Consider the following 18,161-nt stretch of genomic DNA (forward strand, 5'->3'; position numbering starts at 1 on the left):
GGTTGTGGTTGTCTTGCTGCTTCATGACCTGGGCAACTTGCAGTCATTGAGTGGACTATGATTTCTCAATCATATCAATAACTGTGGTTGATGAGAATGTGAGGCCATCTGTCTGAAAGTTGAAGTGGAAATGGATCTTTTAACACAGTAATGATCCAAAGCACACTAGAAAATGCATCAAGGAATGGTACAGTAGAAATTAAGGGCCTCAAACTTGCCTAGTAAAACCCCTGTTTGAAAACCATTGAAATGTTGAGTTATTCAAAACCGAAAGTTCCTGCAAGGAAGCCTACAAGCTTCTTGCAACTGAAGGATTTTGCATGGAGGAGTGGTCAAAAAATTCACTAAATTGATGTCCGAGAGATTTAATGTTGAAAAAAGTAATCAATTTCCATGATATGTATTGGCTTTTTTACATGACTGTATAATAACCATTACATTTATATTTAATTTCTTGAATGAATACCTTACTGTTCTGTTTCTGTATGGAGATTATCAAAAATCTGTCCTGAGGTTTTGTAGATTAGCACCATTACAAAAAATTTAATTATTACCAAAGTGTTACAGATTTGAACTGCTTGCAGTATAGTATTAATACCTTTAGTAGCATAAGTACTGCAAGAGTTTAGTTTACAAAGCCCTTCTTGGGAAAGGCCCAGCTCCTGTACCACCATTGCTTGCCCCACTGTGATGATATCTTAATGCAGTAAATGATGAACAGATGTGTTGGGTCTTGCATGGCAGAGCTGTGCAGGGAAACAACAAGATTAGAGACCTCAGATCAAGCACAGTGGATGCATAAAGAAGTGTCCCTGTGCCAGCCTGTATACCACTCAGCAAAATCTTTGTGGGGAAAGGAAGGGGGGGGGGGAGATGTAGAGTTGGTGTGGCTGTTTAGAAAATGATATGCGCTAGCTTCAGAATAAGAGCTCTCAATGGACAGTTAAGAAAAAAACTCAGGTAAATTACCAGCTTTATTTTTTGTCTAAATGATTAAAGCTCCTGGATTAAGTTTTTGGATGGACTCTGTATTGTCCAAGTAGGTAAAGTTGTCAAAAAATGGCCACTTTCATAAAAACGTGCCTTCCCTGTCAGTGAGATGGGGGACTGGGAAATGTCCATCAGTTAGATGTCTGTTACAAGACCTTATACAGTTTGGTATTTTAGAAAGGCAGTAGAAGTTGTATAAGAGCTTTCAGCAGGACCTAAATTGGATAGGGGTTTTTTTGTTTGGAACAGAAAAAAGGAATTTACTATTGGCTTTATGGAAAGTAACTGCAACCTTGCGAGACATGTAACTGCTGTAATATCAGATATCATCATGATGATAAAAAAAAAGCACATGCATGGTTATGATTTTAAAGTGTTAACCTAATGAAAAAATAAATCCTGTTCCTTTTGAAGCATGTTATACAGCACAGTGCTTGTGCTGTGTAATTTGACCCCTTCTCTTACCTGAAATACCTGGCTGATTCTACCTGGTCCTGCTCTCCCCTCTGTAAACTGACCACGGTTTATCATGGCTGCTGAGCCCCGACACCGTGGTCAGTTTACGTACCTCCATCATCTGGAGCTCTCCTGTCGTCCTCTGTCCTCCTCCCTCTCCCCTCCCTGCTTTCTGATCCTCTGCCAGGTGCCCGCCCCTCCCTGCTTTCTGATCCTCTGTCAGGTGCCCGCCCCCTCCCCTCCATGCACACATATCCAAGTATTTTTTTCAGTCTTTGTATGCATGAAGGTAAAAACAAAACCTTCTGCAAGCACCTTCCCCCCCCCCAGCCCACCCCTTATACTGCCTAAAAAAAAATCCAAAAAAGTAATTCTTGTACCTTTTTCTGCACAGTGGTTTTGCTCAGAGCAGCCCTGATTCTCCTCTTCTGGGATCCCTTGCCGGCAGTCTTTTCTCCGCCTCTTCTCAGAATTCCCTCATAGCAAACCCCTTGCTATGTGAGCACCCATGTGGACTCGATCTCAAGCTGCATTGTTTGCATCTATTGACACAAACAGTGCTGCTCAGCCCTGCTTCTCCCCCCCCCCTTCCTCTCTGCTCACAGTATTGGACTCACAGCAGCAGGAGCCATTGGGAGAAGAAGGGGGAGAGGAGCAGCACAGCGTTGGATCAACATCAGGCTCAGATAATAAGAAGGGAGCTGACATTGACTGTCTGGGGGAGCTGACATTGAAAGGTTTTTTTACCCTAATGCAGAGAATACATTAGGGTAAAAACCTTTTACCTTTACAACCACTTTACCCTTATTGGAATTGCTTCTAAATAAACCATCATACATTTTCTATGTAATTTCTGTTGTGAAAGGTGGAAGTGTCAACAGAAAAAAAATCTTGCCTTTGCGGACCCCTTCTGGAAATACTAGTTTCTTGGCTGTTAGGTTGAACCTGTTGACCTCTGAGTCTTGGATCCAGTACAACTATGCAGACCGTAAAATCTGAAATGTTATTTTGCATACTTGTTGATAACTACCTCAATGTTGTAACACCATTGAATCAATGCAGTTGATTTACTAAAACTGGAGAGTACAAAATGTGGTGCAGCTCTGCATAGAAACAAATTGGCTTCCATTTTTTTTTTTGTCTAAGCTTCAAGTGATTGTTAAGCCATCACTATAAAATCCTCTAATTCACTCTGTAATTTAACACTAAGTGCTCCTATGCCTGTCTTATAGAAAAAAATATGCAAATCTGTACCTATATCAGATCAGCTCCTGGCGCTCAGCTGACCCCCTCGACTCTCTTCTCTGTCTGGCTGACCTTTCCAGTGGGCGGGCCCCAGCACTGCCGCTGACGTCAGCCGGGGAAGAGGGCAAGAGAGGAGAGAGAGAGCCGAGCGATCACATGATCGTTGGGAGCCGCTCTGATATAGGTACTGATCGGCATATTTTTTCTATAAGAAATTACAGAGTGGATGGGATCATTTTATAATAAATATGAGAGCAGCAGGAGTGGAAGGGCAGGCACTGACACAGCAGACCGGCAAGGAGGGGAGGGGGGAGAGGAGAACATAGAGAACAGCGCAGGGCTGCAGATGACGGAGTCACGTAAACTGACCACGGTCAGCAGCCATGATACATCATGGTCAGTTTACAGAAGGGAGGGTAGAAACTGGCAGGATCAGCAGAGTTTTTTAGGTGTTACAGGGGGCCAAATGACACAGTACAAGCCCTGTGCTGTCTGTATAACATGCTTTAAGAGCACAGTTTCTTCTTTCTTTTTTTTTTTTTTTCCTTAGGGTAACAAACGCTTTAATTGAACAAGCTGAAGTTAGATGCTGATTGGCTGTCATCCACAGCTGCACCAGATTTTAAATGATCCAGTTTTAGTAAATCACCCCCCGAATGTCTCAGCCGTGCAGAAAACATTTTTAGAAAGCGCAATGACAGCCTCCATTTTCTTAACACAAGTTTTCTGTAAAGCCGGGGTCTCCAAACTTTGGCCCTCCAGTTGTTCAGAAACTACAATTCCCATTATGCCTAGTCATGACTGCGAATGTCAGTGTTTTACAATGCCTCATGGGACATGTAGTTCCGCAACAGCTGGAGGGGCCGTAGTTTGTAGATCCCTGCTGTAAAGTGTAATCTTAGGCTCGCTGTTCCACTCTCAAATCAAACTGACCTTCAGGCAAGTTCTGGATGCTGTGGGTTCCTCTTTTTCTTCTCCAGCCTGGGTAGACCTTGCTTGCATCGTTCCCCCGAGGGTAGCTTTTTAAACAAAAAATGTAAGTTACATAGATTCGGGCTTTCAGGCACCTTCTGACCTGAAACGGCATCAGATAGATTAGGTGGTTTCACAGTGGTTATTTTATTGTTGTTGATATGCTTTTGAGCGCTTTTGCATGCATTCAACTACTAGTGCTAAAACACGGTGGAGGCAAATCATATTCCTGTCACACCATTAAATTCTCTTGAGGGGAAGTTATATTAAGTCTTATATTCCTTGTCAGTGAGCACTCTTCAGTACGTACTGGCGAGTTACAGCACAATCAAAATTCCTTTTTTTTTTTTCTTAATCGTGTCTTGTTCCTTGTATCTTAAACAGTGCTGTTCAGTCTAGCCTATGCTTTATATTCGCATGGTTTACAGATGTGTTCACAAGAGTAACTGTCTTCTAAAATCCTTATCTGTCTCCTAGCAATACAAGGCAAATCTGCTCACAACATTAATACTGAGCAAATTTACCAGGAGACAAGGGATTCTGTTTGTGTTGGGGAGTGCATTAGCAACAAGCCATGATTAACGCTGTTTATATACTGCTCTGCTGTATACCATTACAAGCAGTAGTCTTCTCAGCAAGCCAAAACATCTGTTTTCCTAGGTAGCGAAGAAATCATTGGCACTAGGGATGTTCTTCCCTTTGTCTGAAACATCTATTGTTGGATGAGGTCTGATAATATTTAAAAGCAGCGTGAATCAATGTATTTTACCTATATAATATTATTTGTCTTTGGCTACTATCAGTTTTTGTACTACTTTTTTTTTCCCATTTTATTGATTTTCAAAATCAAGTCAAGGCACCTTTTTGGTAATATAGGGCATGACCCCAGAACACTAAAGAGGTGAATAAAAAATGCTGCAGCTTCTCACTTGACAACGCCTAGCTATTATTTCACCCCATCCAACCTGCATTCTGATCCCAGGCATGTTGGGGAAAAAAACAAGGTAGGATTAAAATGAAGTTACATAATATGCTTGTCATAGATTGTTCTGTGTGTAACTGTACTGATTTATGCCTTTGTCTCTAAGCTGCTGATGCACAATGCAGTCAGTGCAGGTAGACTCAGTCACAAGTAATATCTAGGTCACATTAACTGCTGTATTATGGAATACCTGGAAAGCGTGTGGCTTTTCTGCACAGTATAGCGTTTAAATACACTGCTGCTTAAGCAGAACTGCCTTCTTTTTACCGGGTGTGTTAATACTCCATTGTTTTTATGCACAGAACCCTTTTTCTATACAGTATAATTGCAGTGAGCAGTGGGTGTAATATTTTTGCATTGAACAGCTGGCAGAAATACGGCAGCTGCATCAGTCAGGTAATTGTGCTGTTATCCACAGTTCTGTTTTTTGTTTGGTAATGTTTAACAGCGTTTCATGGATCATTGCTTTGGATTTTACCTCCTTAATATGTTAAAACAGCATGATATTGTTTACCCCACTGGAGTCTCTCGGGGGGTGTGTATGTGTGTGTAAATTAGAGGAAACCTTGTTTCAATTAAAATTGGTTATTTGATTGGTTAAATTTGGTAATAGGATTACAAATACATACAGGCTGTCCAATAGGAAACATTGTTACATTTTACCAAGTGATCCTTCCAATTGCCTTTTGGATAGCACTCAACAGATTTTTGTAGGTGGTGTAGTTAATGCTAAATAGGAGGTTTACTTTTTTTATTAGACATGCAGATTTTCTTTTTTTTTTTTTTTACATTGCAAATTTATAGTTGTCAGTAACAAGCTGATATATGTTTACATTCTGAACAACCAGTTGTTGGCAAGATTTCCTATCTGACATTAAAATGTGAGCTTTGGAAACTTAAGGTAGTGCATTCAGCTTGTCGATAAGAGTCTTCATTCAGCTCAGCATGTGTATTCTGAAAAGTAATTTACCTAAACTAAACTTTCACATTCTGATGACTACCTATGACTTTCTCAGAGTTGTAAAGATTTTCTGTTGTACATTAGTTAAACCAGTGGTAGCCATATTGAAGATGCCTATTAAGATCCCTTTGTAAGTAAAATGACTCCAATGTTTAATCTCCCTTTCAGGCCCCTTTCACATGGGCTTTTCGCCCAGGGGGACTCTGTTTTGCTCAGCGGGGGATCGGTCCGCTAATCCCCGCCGAGCAGACAGATGACAGGTCTGTCTCTGCTCACTGTGCAGAGATGGACCTGTCAGAGTCCCATTGTCCTCTAAGGGGAGATCGGATGAAAATGGACTGCCTGTCTGTTTTCATCTGATCCCGTCCCACCGATTCTCCAGACGGATGGAAAATAGGGTTTCCATCTGTCTGGATTTTACGGACAGGATCGGATCAAATAGCAGCGGGTGTCAGCGGACATGTCACCGCTTACATCCGCTGCCCCATAGGGGTGCGTGGAGCATCCGATCAGGTATGCCTGAAAAACTGATAGGCTGACCAGATCAGAAAAGCCTGTGTAAAAAGGTGCCTCAGACCTAGGCATTGTGTTGTAAAACTCTAACACACCCATGGAAATAATGATGTGATTGTAATGTGTTGGCAGCTCATGCAAATAAATGGGATGCTCTAAATCAACATTTGTTAACGAGTGACATAAAGCATGTTGATGCAACAGAACCGATAGGCCTGACCACCGAACTCCTGCATGTTCCCGTTCACTGTAAATCCTAGTGATGGGTAAGCAAGAAAGAGCTGTTGAAATTTTACATATTAGAGTACTACATGATTCATGCACTCTGGATTATTTTTCTATTTTTATTATTCTAGGTCAGCTGCCTCTTTTTGCCTTGTGGTAGACGTGTTCATCACAAGGTGGGGTGACTTAAAAGGCACTGTCCCCTAATGCCTTTCCGTGAGGCTAGCACTGTTGGGAAACCATATCCTAAATATATTTGGTCCTTCATAGGCAGTCAGAAATGATTCAGTGCACTGTAGCATGCAACCCATTCCATAGATTTGGTGTATGCCACAAAGCACCCTTCCCCACAGCTCAATTCACCACAGACTACAGCATGCATTCTGATACTCATTGCTGCGCACCATGTATCCTGTTGTCATTGGCACATAGCAATACATTGAGCAAATACAGCCAGCCCATCTTATATTCATTCATACAGCAGCCCTGCCACATTTGGGACCGCCAGCCTTCCTTTTTCACTAATGTTATGCACCACCCATTTCTCCTGCATCACTTTCCTTCTATTCTACTCTAGCTGCCTACACTACAGCACTGAATGATGCTGGAATACAGTGTTCCTGTCCTTGCACTCACTGTTGGTCTGTAAATTTACAGGAGGAAACAATACTTCAAATCATGAGGTAGTTCTTGATGCCGCTCATAGAATGGGGGCCCTAAGCTGCAGCAGTTTGGCTTCCCTTACATCATCACCGCATGTTTAAAGGCCCGTACACACGATAAGAAAATCGTAAGTAAAATTTAGTACGAGGAACGATCTGCCAATTTTCTGATCGTTTGCATAGTGCTTTTGACAGCTGATTCTGACTATTCAGATGACAAAAACGGAAGGTGCAGGCTATAAAATGTTTTGTCGTACGTTAACATAAGGTCCGATTTAGAGTAAGACTGCGCATTAGGGATCAACTAATTATCGGTAAGGCCAATATTGACTTTTTTTTTTATGTACAGAGCCACAAACTTGCCAATATTGCTTCAAGTGGTTGTACCGGAGTGATGCCTGCAGCTCCAGACATCACCCCGGTACCATTTTTTAGAGCGGATGGTGGGCTTTCTTGTAATAACAACCGATGCAGCTAAGCAGCTGCTCAGCTGTTATTACAAGCAGTGGGATGGGAGGTTTAGCCCCCCCCCCCCCTCTCGCCGCTCTGCCCAGGTCTCCTGTCCCACCGGGAGGCCCAAGCGACGGAGACCCTAACAAAGCCAGAATCGGCTTTGATGGGTGGTCTCTTGATGCAGTAACCTGGAAGCGATGTCATGACATCGCTTCCAATTACTGGAGCCCTAAAGGCGCTAGATTTTAAAAAAATGACAGTGTTCAAAACAGCCAAACTTGGCGTTTTTTAAATGCTTTTAAGTGCAGAGGAGGGGTTTGGGATCTTACAGACCCCAGATCCCTCCATAAAGATTACCTGTCCCTGCCTTTAGCTGTCACAAAGGATGTTTACATTCCTTGTGACAGCAAAAAAAGTGATTAAAAAAAAAAAAAATTAAGGACAGTGTAAGAAAAAAAAAAAAAAAACTTTAAATGTGCAGAATATCAGCACCTAATATTGGCTATCGGCCTAAAGGGTGGCTGGAAAATTAGTATAGATATCGGCCCTGAAAAAACAATATTGGTAGATTCCTGCTACGCATGCACAGAAACAAAAGAATATATACAAAAAATTCTACACATGACATCACTTGTGTATTCTGTCGTACGAAAATTTTGTATGTTGAGTAACCTCTCCACTTTCGATGTGAGACTAGCATGCAACAAAAAAAAGGACGAATATTCGTCCGATAATCTGATTGTGTGTACGAGACTTAAGTTTTCATTCAAATTTGGTGAACTATCGTGCACCACTTTACACCTCCCCCCCCCATCCACCCACCAGATCAAATTAAACATTACTTCCAAATATGCAAACAAAAGTGTACAAGTAAAAACGGTCCTTTACAGAAGGAAGTAATGGAGTTTATACAGGTTATAGAATGTTGTTGTGAATTCTTTCCAAATGAATGTCTTTTAAATAAAAACATGAGGGCCCTATTAATCTATATATTTGGCTGTTTATCATTGCTCTACATCTAGAAGACATAGTAAGCACCCCTATTATGTTTCTTTTTAAGACGGAAGGCTTGCACCATTTTTATAAATTATTATGGTACATACCTTTTAAAAGTGCATTATTAGTTTTTGCCCATGGTAAGAGCTTTGTCAGGGGTGAATGTCATTGAGGTCAATGAAAAAAAAAAGACAAAGGATAGAAAGAGTGACCTAACCCAGCGCTTTGTATTTTGGGCTTCTTACGGAGTTGTAAAATATCTCTATTTGTGACTCTAGAGTTTTACTTTTGCGATTCCAGTCTTGTATTTTGGTATATTAGGACAGTGTATAGGGGTTATCCAGACATCAATGTAGTAGTTATTACTAAAACCATGGCTTTTAAAACCACGTTGGTTACAGCAGTGTCTATACTTCTATTTGTTTATCTTGCAATAGTGTACATAGAGATCCTTTCATATGGTTCTTGGTATAAGAGTAGAGCTGTATTTTGTTCATAATGGATTATTGATTGGCCTGACAGCAGCAGAAGCCCCGAGGTTGTCATCAATGGTACATACTCTTCCAATAGTGAATGCATCATTTCATGCGGCAAGTCGGGATTCTAAACTGATAATTGTTTATCTTGAATTCATTGGTTGTGATGACATGGTCTTTTCTTTATTAGCATCAACAGATGCCTTGACCAAGCTGTAGATGAACCACTTTGTGTTTTTAGATACATTTTTGTAGACCATTATTAGCTTTTTGGCTGTCATATCCCCTTTGCAAATGTTTCTTCTTGTACGGAATAATTGGTGCCTCTGAACTTAAAGTGTCTATATTGTACATAGAGGCAAGTTAGAGTCCGCTTTCGTTTTTTAGCACAGGTCAGAAAATTAAAATAATTGATATTATTAACATGTTCTTTGAAAATATCGAGTGTTTCCTCTTGTTTTGGCTATGGTGTTAGTTGACAAACTATTCTATGTTCATAAATGCTGAAACTCATTTCCATCACAATTAACTGGGGTAAAGCCACCAATACATTGATCAAGCGTTAGCTGGTTCAGCATGGACCGGCCGACTTGCGATCCATATACAGGGGGTACGGAAAGTATTCAGACCCCCTTAAATTTTTCACTCTTTGTTATATTGCAGCCATTTGCTAAAATCATTTAAGTTCATTCTTCTTCCTCATGAATGTACACATAGCACCCCATACTGACAGAAAAACACAGAATTGTTGACATTGTTGCAGATTTATTAAAAAAGAAAAACTGAAATATCACATGGTCCTAAGTATTCAGACCCTTTGCTGTGACACTCATATATTTAACTCAGGTGCTTTCCATTTCTTCTGATCATCCTTGAGATGGTTCTACACCTTCATTTGAGTCCAGCTGTGTTTGATTATACTGATTGGACTTGATTAGGAAAGCCACACACCTGTCTATATAAGACCTTCCAGATCACAATGCATGTCATAGCAAATGAGAATCATGAGGTCAAAGGAACTGCCTGAAGAGCTCAGAGACAGAATTGTGGCAAGGCACAGATCTGGCCAAGGTTGCAAAAAGATTTCTGCTGCACTTAAGGCTCCTAAGAGCACAGTGGCCTCCATAATCCTCAAATGGAAGACGTTTGGGACGACCAGAACCCTTCCTAGAGCTGGCCGTCCGGCCAAACTGAGCTATCGGGGGAGAAGAGCCTTGGTGAGAGAGGTAAAGAAGAACCCAAAGATCACTGTGGCTGAGCTCCAGAGATGCAGTCAGGAGATGGGAGAAAGTTGTAGAAAGTCAACCATCACTGCAGCCCTCCACCAGTCGGGGCTTTATGGCAGAGTGGCCAGACGGAAGCCTCTCCTCAGTGTAAGACACATGAAAGCCCGCATGGAGTTTGCTAAAAAACACCTGAAGGACTCCAAGATGGTGAGAAATAAGATTCTCTGGTCTGATGAGACCAAAATAGAACTTTTTGGCCTTAATTCTAAGCGGTATGTGTGGAGAAAACCAGGCAATGCTCATCACCTGTCCAATACAGTCCCAACAGTGAAACATGGTGGTGGCAGCATCATGCTGTGGGGGTGTTTTTCAGCTGCAGGGACAGGACGACTGGTTGCAATCGAGGGAAAGATGAATGCGGCCAAGTACAGGGATATCCTGGACAAAAACCTTCTCCAGAGTGCTCTGGACCTCAGACTGGGCCGAAGGTTTACCTTCCAACAAGACAATGACCCTAAGCACACAGCTAAAATAACGAAGGAGTGGCTTCACAACAACTCCGTGACTGTTCTTGAATGGCCCAGCCAGAGCCCTGACTTAAACCCAATTGAGCATCTCTGGAGAGACCTAAAAATGGCTGTCCACCAACGTTTACCATCCAACCTGACAGAACTGGAGAGGATCTGCAAGGAGGAATGGCAGAGGATCCCCAAATCCAGGTGTGAAAGACTTGTTGCATCTGGCTGTATTAGATCAAAAGGGGCTTCTACTAAATACTGAGCAAAGGGTCTGAATACTTAGGACCATGTGATATTTCAGTTTTTCTTTTTTAATAAATCTGCAACAATGTCAACAATTCTGTGTTTTTCTGTCAGTATGGGGTGCTATGTGTACATTCATGAGAAAGAAGAATGAACTTAAATGATTTTAGCAAATGGCTGCAATATAATAAAGAGTGAAAAATTTAAGGGGGTCTGAATACTTTCCGTACCCACTGTATGTGCAGGCTGGTTTTACATAAGTCCCATCTATTGATCGACTTGTGTACAACTAGCCAGTTGAAAATTTTTCTCTTGATCAGCGCTACCGGTTATACGTCCATTCAGTCCTGAGATTTGGACAGCCCCATCATACAAAATATACAGGTGGATCGCACAAGTTTAGATAAGTAATACATTAGTGCCTCCGCTCTCACCCTTCTGATTGGACAGTGAAAAAGCAACAGTAGGCTGATGAGGTCAGCCATTTACTCTCTGTTCTCTTCTTTTAAGAGCATGCTTATTTAATTGCAGCACACCCTATTGACTTAGTCCTGCCTCTTTCTGTACAGTACCTGTGCTACTATGTAGGTAATTGCAAGAGGCTTGATACTAAGCCAAATTCAGGTAATTGTTATTGAATATGGAACTGCAATAATTTTCTGACCTCTGGCGCTTTCCTCTTTTTCTTGATACTCGGAGTTTTGTGCACCTCTCATACAGTAAGGACTACTGGTTATGCATTGTACATGAAAACACCAGTGTGTGACCCCCCCCCCCCCCCAGCCAAAGAGAAAATGCTTCAGGTGACCGGTCACACAGCATTGTGAAAGCCTGTCCGAGTGAACAATAAGCAAGTTTTATAGAATAGTAGCGGTAGTAAACTGCAGACTAAAAAAAATAGAAAAAATAAACCCTGCAAGACAATGGCACATTGTGCTAGTATGCATCACATATTAGCACATTATGAAATACTTTAGAGCGAAGCCCTCCAGCGGTGCCTTTTCACCACTGACATAGCTTCCATCTACCCCCGGGTTTGCTAACTGGTCCTGTGAATAGCTGAGCCGCGATTATGCAACTTCCAAGCATGCACAGGGGAGCACAGAGCTCTGAAGGGACGGCACAAGTATGCCATTCTTTCAGAGCCCATGCATCAGTGACGTCACTGGCTACATCCAGTGTGAATATCTTCTAAACACAGCACGTCTAGGAGATATTCACTGTGCCTACAGATATATATAGGCTTAAGGTGGATACACACTATACAATTTTCTTTACATTTGTTTCCTTAGATTTACCAAAACCATATAATATGAGGTCAAACTTAAACACTTTCAATTTGTATGCAATCAGGCTTCACTATATAGTTGAAGGTAAATCTAAAGGAAATCTAACAAAAGTTGTATAGTGTGTATCCAGCTTTAGCCATAGGTACAAGTTTAAAGGCGGAGTTTATTATCTCTTTAACTAGCATGTAACCCTTGCATTGAAAAGGGGCAAGGCGTTTTTAAATCCTAGAGTTCTGCTTTAATTCTCGCAGTCTCTTCCTTAAGAATAAAGATGGTTTTCTAGTAAGACAGCATTTTAGAAATGTGGCTTTTATACTAGCAAGCATTACTTAAAGTATGCAGTATATTTAATGGAACTTTATTGAAATTTCATGAGGGACATTTCAGTACAGTTTTATTCACTGCAGCAGTGTTATGATGCTGTGGTTCACATCAGATCTTTCTGCTCTAAAAGAAGGGTAATGCATGAAGTACTTACTTTTTTTTTTTGGCTCGCACTACTTCAACACTGTGATGTGAACCAACACTATGGAAAACAAGGAATTTTAGCTGGCAGGATAGCCCCCAACGCATCTAGTGTGAACTGAAATTCACGTAGTGCGTGGCCAAGAGTACTTTTAACAAATTATAATGAAAATGCATTGTCATTGCTTGTGATTATGTACTATGTCATAGAATATTACTAGTCTTGGTTACATCTGATTAGCAATTTTTAAACACTACCTAATTGAGTAAGGAGGAGGCAGGGAGGGCCTACTCAATAAAACCAATTGAGCCTTGAGTAACAGCACAGCTCAACCTGTGTGGGTCCGGATTACCTAGTATTTAGATCAATCAATAAATACATGGTATTCTGGTAAAGTAAAACCAGATTCTGTGGTGGTGTTAAAACTGAAGTTTTCTGAAAAGTTCCGAAAACAAATTAACTGAGCTTAAAGTGATGCTAAACTCTTGTTTTTAACTAAAAAAACAAACAAACTATGTCACACTTGCCTGCTCTGTGCAGTGGTTTTGCACAGAGAAGCCCTGATCCTCCTCTTCTTGAGTCCCTTTCAGTGCTCCTGGCCCCTCCCTCCTGTTGAGTGCCCCCACAGCAAGCAGCTTGCTATGGGGGCACCCAAGCCAGGCCACAGCTCCCTATGTCCATTAAGACACTGAGCCACAGCCCTGCCCCTCCCCCTTTCTCTCTTGATTGGCTGACTGACTTTGAGAGCTGCAGGAGCCAATGGCTCCACGATGCTGTCTCAGCCAATGAGAAGAGTCCCAGGCAGCCAAGACACTCCTGCAACATTGCTGGATCTAGATAGACCTTAGGTAAGTATTAGAGGGTCTGAGAGGGGGGCTGCTGCACACAGAAGACTTTTTATATGAATGCATTAAGATATAAAATCCTTCAGCTTTTACAACCCTTTTAAGTGCAGACAAAAACCCGAAAAATTAGCATAAGGTACATAACTTAGTCAGTAGGTGTCCCTTGTTCTGATCCCTCTTCTGTTAGATGCATTCCTCCTTTGTCCATTCTGGTGCTTTCAGTACTTTTGAGTTATTTAACCTAGGACAAGTAGGCTAGCTGACTTCTCTTGGTATGTGCCTAATCCAAGTCAGTCTCACTGTCAGGTTAGCAATGACTGCTTATTCATTTCTGAGCTGGTTTGCATTAAAGTTGTTGTAAATGTCAGACATGAAATATGAACAAAAGCATATCCCATTATTGTGTGTACTTGTCTAGAGCACAAAGTGTCATTTCTGTCTGCAGTTTCATTCTTCTGCTATCAGCGTGAATCATTTCTGATAAACTTTCCTGACACCAAGAGAAAAATGGTGACGGGAGGAATCTCCAGCTGATTGACAGCCTCAGCTCTGTTCCTGTGTGAAGGAGGGGGGGGGGGGGGTGTCCCTTTCCTCTAATCAGCTATATCAGAGCTTTCCTCAATGAGCTCTGCAGAGTGTAACTTCAGCTCTCTGCCCCCTTTTTCTGACACCTTAGACACGTTTTAGAAATTCTAGACTTTGAACAGGTGTAGAGAAGACTGCAGGTAAAGGGGTACAACTTATGTCGGAAGATTTGTTTCATCTGTGTATTGCCTGAGGCCAGTCATTTCATTGGGTATGTGTAAGGATTTAAAACCACATTAAGGGCTCTTCTGCCATTGTTAGAGGTATCATCCTAGATGAATGGAGCTAGTGTTTGTTTTTTTGTTTTTTTTCTAATGCATTGCTTCTGGGATTACAGGCAGATCTTTTGCATTTGCAGAAATACACTCTGGATTAGTTTTCATTTCTATCTGAGTAAGTTGAATTAGTTTACTCTATATTGGAAGCAAACATGAGTTTGCTGTTTATGTACAAATATTTTTATGAAGGATGTGTTGTAGTGTGAAAAGTAATTCCAGAATCCCTGGAAGGCTGAGGTTGTAGTCAAAGTATTTAGGTACTGTATCTTTGAAGGGGGCAGGGCCTTATGTTTGTGCATTGAAACATTGCTGTAGCAAAATCTTTGTTCAATGAATAATGCATTTGTTTTTAGGCTGTCTTTATGATCAATTTAAACACTATATATTAATATTTTGGATTCTCTCTTTTTGTTTTCCTATAGTATCCTGATGGAAGTAATTGTTGGCATATGTTTCTGAAGATCAGTCTGGAAGCTATGCTGAACAAGTAGCATAAGGCTGAGTACACAACGCCACAGCCAAGGTTTCCTAGACTGATTTGGTCTCCCTGCCTCATGCCCCATTGGTAATGGAACGAAGGAAACCATTTGATATGGAACTACGTGAATCTGCTGCTAAGTCAAGTAAAAATGATGAAGATGACAGACCAACATGCTTTAGTTGTGTCATTTGTGGGAAAAGCTTCCCTTTCCAGAGCTCCCTTTCACAGCACATGCGAAAGCACACAGGTGAAAAGCCATATAAATGTCCATACTGTGACCATAGAGCTGCCCAGAAAGGAAATCTGAAGATACACCTGCGAACACATAGGACTGGTACTCTTGGCCAGGTCCAGGATGTGGAAATGGGAGAGTCGCATGGAGAACTTGGGGCTTCTGAAGGAATGGGTGTGTGTGCAAGCCCAACTAAAAGCACATCTGCTTGCAACAAAATTCTTAATGGATCCTTGCAGTTAGAAGACACAGAGGCAGCAGATGATAAGCCTGGTGACTACCATTGCATGTTCTGTAAAAACAAGTATGATAGAAAAAAAGAGCTTGACCAGCATCTTCTACAAGTTCACAAGCCATATAAATGCAGGTTCTGTAATTACATGACTCTGCGAGAGGAGACGTTGTTAAACCACATTGAGAAAGATCATATCACAACAGCAATTCCATTAAACAGGGATGGATTCGCAGAGAATGGGAAAAATGATAATTCAGGGGAATTTCCTTGTGAAATTTGTGGTCAAGCTTTTGGTCAGGCTTGGTTTCTTAAAGCTCACATGAAGAAACATAGAGGATCATTTGACCATGGTTGCCATATATGTGGCAGAAGATTTAAAGAGCCCTGGTTTTTGAAAAATCACATGAAATCACATGGCCCCAAAACTGGGAACAAAAACAAACCCAAATCTGATACTGATCCAGTAGCCACTATTAATGATGTTGTTCAAGAGGAGACTATAATGACTGGCTTATGCCTCTATGAAGTTTGCATGAAATGTGGAAATTTATTTACAAACTTAGAAAGTTTAAATGCACACAATTTAGTCCACTGCAAAATAGAAGAAGGTTCTAGTGAAGATAAAACCACACAAAAAACTGGTTTGCAAGATGTCAGTTCGGATGCGCTAGGATCAAAACAATGTTTCTTGGACTATCTGAAGCTACGGCCTTTAGATGATACACTGAAATGCACAGACATGCATCAAGGAAAGAGGGTTCCTGAACTTGACCCAATCAATAGCTATCAAGCTTGGCAGCTGGCCACAAAGGGGAAAGTTGCTGAGCCAACAGAATATGTGAAATATTTGGGATGGGATGAAACCTTGGCAGATGCAGATGTGTGTTATGACCGAGATAAAGGCGAATACATTCTCGTCAGTCAGGAGAAACGCAAACGGGAGCCGGAAGGTAATAACACCAGCAATCCAAAGAAACGGAGTTGCTCAAGTGGGAATCGCCCTGAGAAAAGCAGCAGTGCTCAACCTGTCGAAAATGCTGTTGAAACACCTAATGAATTGGAATTTAGGCCACCTTCACGCCAGAGCCGCAGGTCTTCTCAGAACAAATCCACTGAATGCTTTGAATGTGGAAAGATATTTCGAACATATCACCAAATGGTGCTTCATTCAAGAGTTCATCGAAAGGAACGTAGAAGTTTGAGTGAAAGTGGTTCGGTTACTCACACTGACCGTTATGGATCAAATAGTGAAGGCGACTCTGCTAGTAGACCCAGCAGTCCTGATTCTGCTTCCGCTCCAGAAGACTCTTTGGCTTCTGGCATTGGAGATGAAGGGGCTGATGATGACAGCTTTGAAGAATCGGCTACACCATCACCAGGTTAGTGCACATAACATGCATGTTTGCACTCATTACATTTTAGCAAATCAAACGTACTCAAAAAGCAGGTATCGGTAATTTGTGTACAGTATGTGTCTAAGAGAACCTGTCCCAAGAAAACTGGCTAAGTTTTATTCACCCTTTACTCAAGAAACTAGAGCTATTCTACAGTTGGCAATGCAGTCTTTAAATAACGGCAAAACTGCTGCATTTATTCTATTTTATGTCTTGCAATTGATCTCACTATGTTAGTTTCCTGTACAATAGCTAAGGGGCTCCCATAAAAATACCGCTTACAGAATACTCCTATCAAAATTAGAAAACCCCTATAACTGCATATAAATAAATCTATTGCGGTTCATGCCAAATGCGGATTTCATAAATTTAAATATTTATTTCTCTTAAAATCCTAAATAAAAAAAAAAAGTAAAGCTAAATTTGAGCAATAGAAATATGAGGAGATTTTTGCAAGGAAGTAGGATATGTTCAGTACATTGAAATGGGAAAGTACTTTTAGATTAAATGATGAAAAAATAGACCCAGAAGAAATTTAAAATATATATAGTTCAATTAAATGTTCCTTTTTATATTTTAGAATGTCAAATCTTAAACAGTTGAATTGAAGCATCTCATGGATGACCTCAAGTGTAGATGTATGTGTATATAGATCCACATCAAAAAACGTTTGAGAATTGATAACCGAAAAATCTTGAAAATCTTTTAGTACAAGTGCAAACTAGTATGAGTAACAGTATAGTATCATTTATTATATGGGCCTGTAATTTTGAGACGACGGCAAAAAAGTATTTCTTGATTTTGAGAGATTGAAGAAAAAAAAGTGTGTGCAGTGCATATGGAAAGTATTCATAGTGCTTTACTTTTTCCACATTTTATGTTACAGCCTTATTCCAAAATGGAGTAAATGTATTATTTTCCACAAAATCCTACAAACAATACCCCATAATGACAATGTGAAAGAAGTTTGTTTGAAATATTTGCAAATTTATGAAAAATAAAAGAATTAACAAGTACATAAGTATTCACAGCCTTTGCCACGATACTCAGAATTGAGCTCATGTGCATCCTGTTTCCAGTCCACCTGTGGTAAATTCTGTTGCTTGGACATGTTTTGGAAAGGCACACACCTGTCTATACAAGGTCCCACAGTTAAGTACATGTAAGAGCACAAACCAAGCCATGAAGTCCAAGGAATTGTCTGTAGACCTCCGAGACAGGATTGTATCGAGGCACAGATCTGGGGAAGGGTACAGAAGAAATTCTGCAGCATTGAAGGTCCCAATGAGCACAGTGGTCTCTATCATCTGTAAATGGAAGACGTTTGGAACCACCAGGGCTCTTCCTAGAGCAGGGATATGCTAACTGTGGCTCTCCAGATGTTGCAGAACTACAAGTCCCATGAGGCACGGCAAGACTGACAGCCACATGCAGGACA

At 41.0% G+C, this 18,161-nt stretch overlaps 1 protein-coding gene across 2 annotated transcripts in view; it reads left to right on the plus strand.

Moving 5' to 3' along the window:
- Window positions 1-18,161, plus strand: part of ZNF516 (zinc finger protein 516) — a 97,628-nt gene that overhangs the window by 16,714 nt on the left and 62,753 nt on the right. For both annotated transcript variants that reach the window (XM_082258082.1, XM_082258083.1), the window contains exon 2: window positions 14,804-16,708. In XM_082258082.1, coding sequence (XP_082114208.1) covers window positions 14,950-16,708 — 1,759 coding nt within the window. In that variant the 5' untranslated portion in view covers window positions 14,804-14,949. The remainder of the gene's footprint in view (window positions 1-14,803; window positions 16,709-18,161) is intronic.

This window comes from Pelophylax lessonae, assembly GCF_965119305.1.
Source record: "Pelophylax lessonae genome assembly, chromosome: 5".
Lineage (NCBI taxonomy): Eukaryota > Metazoa > Chordata > Amphibia > Anura > Ranidae > Pelophylax > Pelophylax lessonae.